Here is a 10,368-nt window from a genome sequence, read left to right as displayed (position 1 = left end):
TGACCATCTGCTGTCTGCAGCTCGCGCACTACTTCTGCGTTCACCTCAGCCCGCCCCTCTGCGTGTGTGTGTGTGTGTGTGTGTGTGTGTGTGTGTGTGCGGTACAGCCTACCGGGCGGAGTAATTCGTGTTGGTGTCTGCTCAGTGCATGTGCGTGCGCGAGTGCGTGATACGGCTGCTGCTTGTAAGTCATTGTGCCGCGGCGCGAACACGGGTAGCGACAAGGACCAAAAAGGCATCCTGCAGCAGCTGCTGTCCGTGGAAAGGCTGGGATCTGGGATCTGGGATCTGTTCTGCCATCAGCTTCATCATCAGGAGAAGATCTGTGGACCGCTGCGATGCTGCAGATGAGGGACTTCATCTGGGGGGGGCTTCTCCTGGCCTGTGCAGGTAAGGCGACCTCTTTCTTACAACAAAGCTTGTGTGTGGGGGGGAAATCTGATCAGATGGACGAAATGAGGAGAAATCAGCATCCTGTGGTTCCCCGCGGCATCATGTCCCAGACTCCGCCAGGGTGCGAGGAAGGCGCTCGAGCTCCGCAGAGAGAAAAACTGTTCATCATGTCAGTTCAGACACGAGGAGAAGCTGCAGAGAAAGTTTTTCATCAGCATAAAATATGGAAGTGTGAAGAAAACGAGCGCGAGACGGGACGCTTGTCTCCAGCTGGGCTGAATAAAGCGATGCGCGCGCGCACCGCGGTGCCTGAAGTGCGCACCGGGTCACGCTCGCGTTCCTCTGCTTAGATCACCTTCATGACTCTGGAGAAGTTCTCCAGCTGGGATGCGACACTGCTTCAAGTAAAGCTGAGTTTGTGAGAGAGATGCTGCTGGATCAGACTGCAGGGGGACGCTTCGGGGGTTCGCGTAGTCCACACTGTCCTTCGCGCGCGCGCGTTTATGTACATATATATATGTGTATATATATATATATATATATATATATATATATATATATATATATATATATATATATATATATATATATATATATATATATGTATGTATGTTTGAATGTATAAAGTAAAAGAGAGAGAGAAAGAGAGAGGGAGAGGGAGAGAGAGAGGAGCGTGGATGCTTTGTTTTAGTCCACTAACAGGTTGAGGAACGTTTCGTAACATCTCAGTCTAGATGTCACGCAACCCACGCACCTAAAACTTCTCTGCTCGTTGATTGGACGCGTTTTTGGCACAAATCTGAGATATTTGGTGTCTGCAGCTCCCAACCCCAGAACCACGTCGCACACATGATCTACTGGAGCACACTGCTTTGCCTCCTTTTCTAATTTAGTTGGTTGGTCTGTTAGAAATCCGTCATCCATTGAGGTCGACTGAATAGTTATTCAGGGTAGAAAAGGAGCCAATCCCAGAGCTCCAGTGGTGATATAGTGCCCCCCGCCTCTCCAACCACCCACATCCCTCCCCCCTCCCTGTATCTGCCTCTTGCCATAGACGGCAACTGAGTGTTCCAAGTGGAGTTTGAGGACCCCCAGGGGTCATTGGAGAGAGGAAGAATAGCTTGATGTTGTGATTCAATGTAGTGGCTATAAGAGATGATTATTCTAACCTTGGGTTCCACTTTTACTTCTCTGGATTCCAGGTCACACATTCATGCTGCATCCACATCTCGTTTCCTTTCCCTTCAGTGCTGGGAGAAAAACATTTTTGTTCCCTCCCATTGAGGTTTAGTTCAACCAATGCCGGCTCCTCCCCCACAACCCTGTTTTTTCTTAATCTGAGATTTATGTGGTCAAAAACTCTCCCATTTCTACTGACCGGCTGCTGGGGATGTGAAGGTGTGAGTAAGATAATACATTAGTGCTGGAAGCGCTGGATTCCTTCACCATGAACCATGGCTGCCGTCAGCTTGTGCTGTTGGTCTGGAAAGATGTGTTTCTCCAACACCTGTGACTTGACAATAATCCCGAGCTGCTGCAGCGTACGTCGCTCCGACCTTAGCCTGATCACCAGCGAGCCTTTTGAGTTACTGTATCGTTCTGAGATATTTTCATGGCAGCGGTTTGCCTTCCATCTTTCACAGCCTGAACTTGTGAGTCAGTCTTTGTTGTGCAGACAGCAGCATGAAGCCAGCAACTCTCAGGATGTCTTAAGTTTTCACATTTCTTCTCAAGTGATTCAGGATCCTGCTGAGATGTTCTGTCTCCCCCGAAATTTACTGCACCTTGGAGAAAAAAGACAAAAACAAGCGACGGGGAGATCTGAACGGCGTGCCCGCCTTCAACAGGGACAAACTCTGATGAATTGATCACATTATTTGATAGAGCCGGGCGTATTGAAGTGGGTAAAGGCAGCGCCACGTTGGGGGCTGTGCAATTTAATTACATGTATTGATTTCCAGTTTCTCATGCAGTTCACTGATAATTACATTTTGAAGCTAGAAACATACTTTCGAGGTTGCAGGACCACATCTAGTAGCCGAATTATTGTCAGAGAGAAGAGTGGACGCAGAGACAAGTCTTTCCTCCTGTTGCAGTCTAGTTTTGTGTTCATTGGCTTGATGAGGCGGCGGTCCGAAGGAGCGTAGTGTGATGAAGATAACCAGAACTAACCTGTGTTACAATAGAAATGGGAATACTTCACTTACTGCTTGAGGAGTGGGACATTACAGGTCTGAAGCCGGATCAGCGCGGATGCTTGAGTGTGGTTTCCAACGCATGAGTTTTAGACTTCAGTGCTATTTTGTCGAGTGACTATCATCAGGTGTTGAAGCTTTGGCCATTTTCCTGCCATTGAGGACACATCGACTTTAGCCGTTTTGATCTGAATCTGAGTCCGTTTGCTCAAAAGTCCGCTTTGTTTGGGGAAATCTGAACGCGCCAAACAAAGTCTGATTTGGTCCAAAGAAGCGGACTCGGTTCCCCTACAAACGCAGGTCTCAGTCCGTTTCAAGCGGACCAATTACAGGAAGCGGACTACAAAAAGTCCCTTCCTGCATGTGGCGTGGCGTTGCATTGTGGGTAAATCCATAGCGATGGCGTTAAGGGTCCTCTGCCTCGTCTGGTGTTCATACTGCGTCCATTGTTGCAGTGGATTTCTGCAGGATACTTGCATAAGACACAATAAAAACCCAAAACAGCCATAGTTTGGTCTCCATGTTTAACTGGCAGGAGGAGGAAACAGAGTTTTCTTCTTCACGCCGGTCTGGTCCTCTCTTCTGATAAATACTAGTGCAGCGCCACCTCTGGTGGGAATGGGGAGATATTATTCTAATGGTTTGACTGGTTTCACCAAAGGGCAGCGTGAACACGGTCTCGGTCCACATGGATACACCCCCCTACAGCTGGATCGAGTCCCCAAGCGGACCGAGTCCCCAAGCGGACCGAGTCCCCAAGCGGACCGAGTCCCCAACCGGATCGAGTCCCCAACCGGATCGAGTCCCCAACCGGACCGAGTCCCCAACCGGATCGAGTCCCCAACCGGACCGAGTCCCCAACCGGACCGAGTCCCCAAGCGGATCGAGTCCCCAACCGGATCGAGTCCCCAAGCGGACCGAGTCCCCAACCGGACCGAGTCCCCAACCGGACCGAGTCCCCAACCGGATCGAGTCCCCAAGCGGACCGAGTCCCCAAGCGGACCGAGTCCCCAACCGGACCGAGTCCCCAACCGGACCGAGTCCCCAAGCGGACCGAGTCCCCAACCGGACCGAGTCCCCAACTGGATCGAGTCCCCAAGCGGACCGAGTCCCCAACCGGATCGAGTCCCCAAGCGGACCGAGTCCCCAACCGGACCGAGTCCCCAGCCAGATCAAGTCCCCAACCGGACCGAGTCTAGCGGACTGTCCTGATGGGAATGCACCCTTCTGTCAGCTGCAGAGACAAACTTGTCTCCAAACAAACCAAGTTTGAACTGTCTCAGCTTCTCCTGCATCGCAGCAACACACTGCACCGGCCTTCACCGGCCTTCATTAAATGCCTTCACATCGATATTATAGTGTAGAGATATTGATCAGTCTATCTGAGAGAAATCCATACTTTTTGATGCTTCAGATAGAGGATTAAATCCCAGTACTCAGTTGGACTTGTGTTCCTCCCTCGGCTGTTTGGTGTTTTGACATCAGCAGGAGTCGGACTCAACAAGTGGTTCATGCCACTCCTTCCAAGTGGTTTTCTTTCACCAAGATGCTGAGAAGTAAAGCAGCACCTCAGAATCCAGAAAATGAGAAAACCAGAGCAAATGCAGACACAATAGTTCCTGTTCAGATAATCTAGAGCTGAATAAAAACAGTCCATTTGCTTAAAGCATGGAGCTGAACTCCAAAAACACAAGTCAAACTCTAACTCAGCGTTTTGAGGATGAAAACACGCCGTTCCTGAATGGCCAACATATGCGACTTTAACTGCTGTGGTGCGTTCAAAGCCACTATGAAAATAATGCAGGCTATTTTTGACTTTGGGAACTGGAAAAAGTGGCTAACGAGGGAAAATTATAAGGCACATTTAGTCTGCTCTCTGAAAAAAAGTCAGTTCTGGTGCTTCTTTGCTGCACAGTTGCAATTTGATCCAGGTTTCATTCAAAGTGATGTAAACAATTTGCAGGAAGGTTTTCCTGCTTTTTGCCCAGATTCTTTGTCGTCCAGATGAACCAGAGGAAAGTGGAAGCGGTATGAGAGAAGACGGGATCACATGCTGGATGGTAGATGCCTTTAATTCAGCCTCTTCCATTGTTTTGCAGTCATTTCAGTCCAAAAGTTCCTTTTCTTCTTCCTTTCCTCTAACTTTTTAATCTGCCAGTAAATGGAGCTGACATTTTCCCGAGACTATAATGTTTATTTATACACAACATAAACATCAAGCTTCTTTATTTGCAAGAGAATCTGGTCTTTGTGGTGGGTGTAAATCTTCATATTATTATTTTATAATATATATTTCTTTATATAAGGTAGTCCTGCCTGGTGCAGGATGACCCGGCGGTCCGGCCATCGCGCGGGGTGACCCGGCGGTCCGGCCATCGCGCGGGATGACCCGGCGGTCCGGCCATCGCGCGGGGTGACCCGGCGGTCCGGCCATCGCGCGGGGTGACCCGGCGGTCCGGCCATCGCGCGGGACTACAGCTGGTGACAGCACTTCTTCTTGTGCTCTCTGGAAGGGGCCACAGAAACCAGGACTGGCTCAATCGCTGCGAAGACCAGATCAGATGATGTTCATCTCAGGAACATTCTGGAGAGATTCTGTGCACGGCGCACGGCGCTGCTCAGCAACAAAGTAGTTGGCAAGTGAAATTTAAACGGAGCCTTTAGCCTGTTCTGACCTTGATTCCAGAAATAAAGCCTGTGGTTATGTGAGATTGACAGTTTCAGTAAATTCTGCTAATAATTTATGGAACGGCGCTGATCCGAACTATTCTGGACTCAGATCCCACCAGCTTCGCTTCGGTCCATCAAGTTAACCGGAATGTGATGCACACATGAATGTATGCATTCTATGAATGTTTTTACCGGAAAACCTGCAACGTGTTGTTGCAACTGACAAAAGCTATCAGAGGGAACAGAAACAAAACAAAGTTGTGTTTCTGTAGAATCTAGTTGTAAGCAGCTGAAGCTGATCAGAGGAGGACAGGAGTCCACTCCTCCAGAGTGCAAATGAAACCTGCTTTCCATTAGCCACACATCGCAGTCACATCTCAGATGCTTCTGGATGTGCTGCTGGAAGTTCGAAACGCCTCAGCTGGCTCTTTCATTCCTTCTGACTGTTACATGAGGATGGGAGCCTTTGCATATTAATCAGCACATGAATAGAGCATGTGTGATTTTTCATTGTGAGTGCTTGGCGTCCTGTAGAGAGCTGAATGTGTGTGTGTGTGTGTTGGGGGGTGGGGGGGGGGGGAGTTATATAGACTATTTGGTTTTGAGTATGAGAGTTTACTTTGCAGACCTTAAAGACGTTTACTTTGCAAAAATTCTCCAAAGTTGACTTATTGTCGATGTAAAAAAAAGTATTTTTGAGTAAATTGGACTTTACTGCTCATCCTTCTGTTTCAGCTTCCATCCTCTGCTGCTTGGGACTCCATGTGGTGCTAAAGAATTCTAACATTTTATCTACTATAAACTCAGACTTGTCGTTGGCTGGATTTGTTTTCATCTTTAAAAGCTTTCAGAAGGAAATGAGTCTGATTCAGAGTCCTTGTAGATGCTGCTGGATTGAGGTTTATGGATCTTCTACACCAAATCAATGATGATCTGTGGAGTATGTCTCAGATGGGTTCAACTTGTACAATCTCATGTTTTAGTGAGTTTGTTTTAGTTGTTCTGCGTAGCTCCTGAGAAGACAAGAAGGCGGGCGTCTAAAAGAAAGTTAGCAGCTAGCTTAGTGGTGCTGCACAAAATCTCTGCTTTTGTCACTTTAGTTTCTCTAAAAAAAAAGCTACACTTTTTAAGAAGTAAAGACGCTGAAGACCAGACGCTGTTATGTTTTTTTCCTCATAAATATAAGTGGTCTGCTGCTTTCTTTTACATTCTAACAAACCTACTACTGAACAGTGGCTCTGGGGTAAGATGAGCAGATATGAGTTTGGGAAAAAAGATGCAGTATTAGCAGGCTGTGACATTGAAGGCTACAAAACTTAAAAAGCTTGATTAAACTATTTTAAAAACATAAAGCTATAAGTACCATGTCGGCCTAAATGCTGTGGCATTCAGTCCACTGGTGGTGAAAATAAGTTTCAACAAGTGTTTCTGTTGAGTGTTTGTTGCGTTATAAAGCAAAACCTGATAAATATACAGAGAAAAAGAAAGTTGTCTTCATGCCGAGCTGATGGGAACTTCCAGCTTTGTGCTTCGGATGTTATGCACTGAGCTTCCCATGCATCATCACCAGATCTCAACGGGAATTTACATTTATGTTTCTGTGTTTTCTAGTTTTACGAGATAGTAGACTCCAGTAGAACTCCTGAACAGTTTCCTCCCTACATCATAAAGCTATCAGTCCAAAACAAACCTCGTCTGCACTTTGTCTTAGTACGGTGTTGGTGTAAAGCTACTGTAGTTGAGACGGAAAGGTTTGAATGGCATCCCCAACGGCTGCGGTGCCCATCAGAATCAAGGAGAAAGAACAGCTGGTTGTGATTTTTACATCGTTTTACGAAAAACATGATGTTTCTCTGCTTCTCTGTGCTGCTCTGCTCAGCTCTGCCTGCAAGTAACATAAGTTGATGGTACTCCCTCCCATGCTTGTCCCTCTCCTGCTATCAGTGATCTGCCCCCTTCTTTCTGAAATTGGCTAACATGTTGCTCTCGTTTGCTGAAAGACTGACAAAGAAAGAGATTTCATAGAAGATGGCTACTCCGACAAAACAACAACAAAAAAACAAGCAAAACAAAATGACCTAAATAATATAAACAGAAAAGTGATGTTAGTAGGGTTGGCTTAGCTGACTACATGAGTGGACACCCCCCCCCCCGATGTCCCTGGGACTGTCGGCAACCAGCTTCGTTGTAGCTTGTGTGCTACGCTTGGGGGCCCTTAAACAGTGCTTGCTGTTTAAGGGCTCTAAAGCAAGCACTGTGCGCCTTGTCTTAGCGCTCCGTCTCCTTCTTCTACCGCCTCTGCTGGTCGCTAGCATCTTACAGCTTGTTATTGCCTTGCAGTAATCTCTGATTGCTGGGATAAACTGCAGCTTCCCCGTGAGCCTGAACAGGAATAAGAGAATTAATGAATAAATACACAATCAGCGCTTTGAACAAACGTAAAACCACAAACATGCAAACATGTAATTCAAAGCAAGTATATTCCAGGTCTAAGAGATCCTTAAATCCTGCTACTCGTTGGATTTTGGACGTTCAGAAGTCTCTCTTCAACACAACAAGATGATGATGGACTACATTAAGTGTGTGATGTCCCTGTCCTCCTGGAGTCGCCTACAGAACTACCAGCACTGATTCAATACAGGATGGATATTGTTAGTATTGATGAACCAGTTTCCTTCATTGTCGTCATGGGGGCACAGCAGTATTTATAATCTCTCACTTTCCTATTTTACCACTCTGAAAGGACGGGCTCACTGGTGAACAGCTGCTGCTGCTGTCTTTGAAAGTCAAACATATCAGTTTTGTTGTTTTAATCTTAAAATAAACGCTTCAGAGCATTGTTCCCCTCTTTCAACCACATGCAAAAAAATGCATTTGGTGTGAAAATACACGTTGATAGACAGCACTTTAATGTAAAAGGCTGTGCTTCAGCTGCAGCGGCATTCATCAGAGATCACACATGTCAAAGCAGAAAGATTCTCGAAATGTTGGGTTACTGGCAGCATTTCTTTCTGGAAGATTCTGCTCGATTTTATTTCTGTTCGGCTAAACCTTTGTGTATTTTGTCAAAGTGTACCTGGTCATTTTAACAAGCCCATGCTTCATTACATAAACATGCACTTTCTGCTGCAAAGCTGTGAACACATGTAAGCTGCTTTTTCCATATCTGAAACACCCACCTTCTCTGGAAGCTTGTGAGCTGCAGACTCTTTAGAGTATCTGAGAGTTGCTGTGTGAATGGCCTTCGTGAGCGTCTTGTCTTGTGGTGCTACCTCCAGGTTACTCTTTCCCTTTCGATGACTGTTATTCCTGCAGGATGGTGTTGCACAATTAATCAGATTTTGATCGAAATCATGAAGGTAGTGGCCACAATTAAACAAACCTGATCGTCAACGATATTTCCATTCAAACCTCAGCTCTGCTGCATCTGATCAGTCAGGCTCTGAAGCAGCAGTCTGCCAACCAGCAGGGGGCAAACGCGTGGTTAAGGCTTCATTAAGCTGCCTAAATACCAAGCATGTACATCTTTTACCAGCAGCCCGTTAAGTGTCATTGGATTGGTTGGACATTTGAGGTGGGCGTGGTTAACACGGAAAAGCACGAAGCGGTAAGATGCCGCTTTTTCCTGTTGCAGATAAAACCAATCGTTTTGATTAAATATCTGATTGAGGTGGTAAAAAACACGACCCGCCGTGCCACGTGCACGACCCGCCGTGCCACGTGCACGACCCGCCGTGCCACGTGCACGACCCGCCGTGCCACGTGCACAACCCGCCCTTCTGCAGATGAAGTTGCTCGTTAAATATGAAATAAGCAGCTTCATTACACAAAAAGCCGACATGGCCGCCCGTATTGATCCCTCCGGCTTCAGAAGAAGCTTCTCATGGAGGATGTAACGCGTTGTTTTAGACGAGATGAGAGCAAGTCATGTCGATACATGGAAAATACAGCTGCATCTAAACACTGGAAAAGAAATATGAGATCCCTGCCTGTAATTATTTCTCCAAAGGGGCGTGGCCTGCGCTGTAACAAAAATGTCGAGGAAATACATATATATATATAGATATATATATCTATATATCTATATATATATATATATATAGATATATATATATAGATATATGTGTAGAGAGAGCAAGAGAGAGAGTTGCCGGGTAGGTTGTTTACAAGTGGTGCTTTAAAAATACATATTTTTCCAGTCACATTGAACGAGCGTGATTAATAATTGTGATTAAAATATTGATCAAAATAATCGTGATTATTATTTTGTTCATAATCGAGCAGCCCTTCAGCAGGGAGGTGTGTTTGTTGTCACAGCCTGGACTTGCGAGCAGCAGCTCCACCTGTGAAAACTGAGTCCAGCGCCACAAATCGGAACAAAAGCTGGTCTTTAGCAGGTGGATGCTGCAGTGGGAAGCCGTGTTTTTAATCTCAAGGCCATCTTCCCCTGAGTCTTCTCATTACTTTGGTTCTTAGATTTAATCTAGTAGATTGATGATTAAATCCAATCAAAAAGGAATCAATATCACAATCAAACCTTTGAGTCAAACCCCTGCTGTTTTCTTTTCACGACTAGAGTAGAGACTGACTGCTTCCATCTGGGAAACGATTCTCATTTTTCCTCTGTTTTTTTGCTGAAGCGAAGGGAGACAATTTGCGACCATTCCAGTGGTTGTGGATTTGCTGGTGTTTGTCTATTTCACACGCTAAGAAACTTGTTTCAGAAAACTGAACCAGTGAAAGTAGTTCTCATGGAGGTTGCAGCAACCTCGCTCAGATCACGTTAAGGAAGCTTTCCTGCTCCAAAATCCCGTTTTTAAAGAAGGGATTTTCTTGCATTCCTGGCACATACAAGGATGATTATTAAAGATGCATGCTGGGGTGTATTAATCCCCTCAGAACTGATTGGGATTCAGGCAGATTTGAAGTGTTTCCCACTTAAAATCAGTGATTATATTTTGCTGTGGTTTTATTTCAAACAGAAAAACTGTTTGACATAAATTGCTCACAGTCATTAAACAGCATTTTTAGTTTTGTTCTGGTTTTTTTCTTGATTAGCTGTGTGTTTTCTGTAAGTTCTCAGAGACCGTGAATGCAAACCCAAATGCAG

At 45.9% G+C, this 10,368-nt stretch overlaps 1 protein-coding gene across 1 annotated transcript in view; it reads left to right on the top strand.

Moving 5' to 3' along the window:
• Window positions 1-271: 271 nt before the first annotated feature.
• ncam1a (neural cell adhesion molecule 1a) overlaps window positions 272-10,368 on the top strand; it is a gene marked incomplete at its 3' end in the record, with an annotated part of 306,826 nt that continues 296,729 nt past the window's right edge. Inside the window, 1 exon segment of the mRNA XM_079248256.1 lies at window positions 272-390. Within this exon segment, the coding sequence (XP_079104382.1) occupies window positions 339-390 (52 nt within the window). The 5' untranslated portion in view covers window positions 272-338.

Source organism: Telmatherina bonti (assembly GCF_933228915.1).
Source record: "Telmatherina bonti genome assembly, chromosome: 10".
In the NCBI taxonomy this organism is placed as follows: Eukaryota; Metazoa; Chordata; class Actinopteri; order Atheriniformes; family Telmatherinidae; genus Telmatherina; species Telmatherina bonti.
Note: the sequence above shows the minus strand (reverse complement) of the source record. Positions and strands in the feature narration are given on the sequence as shown.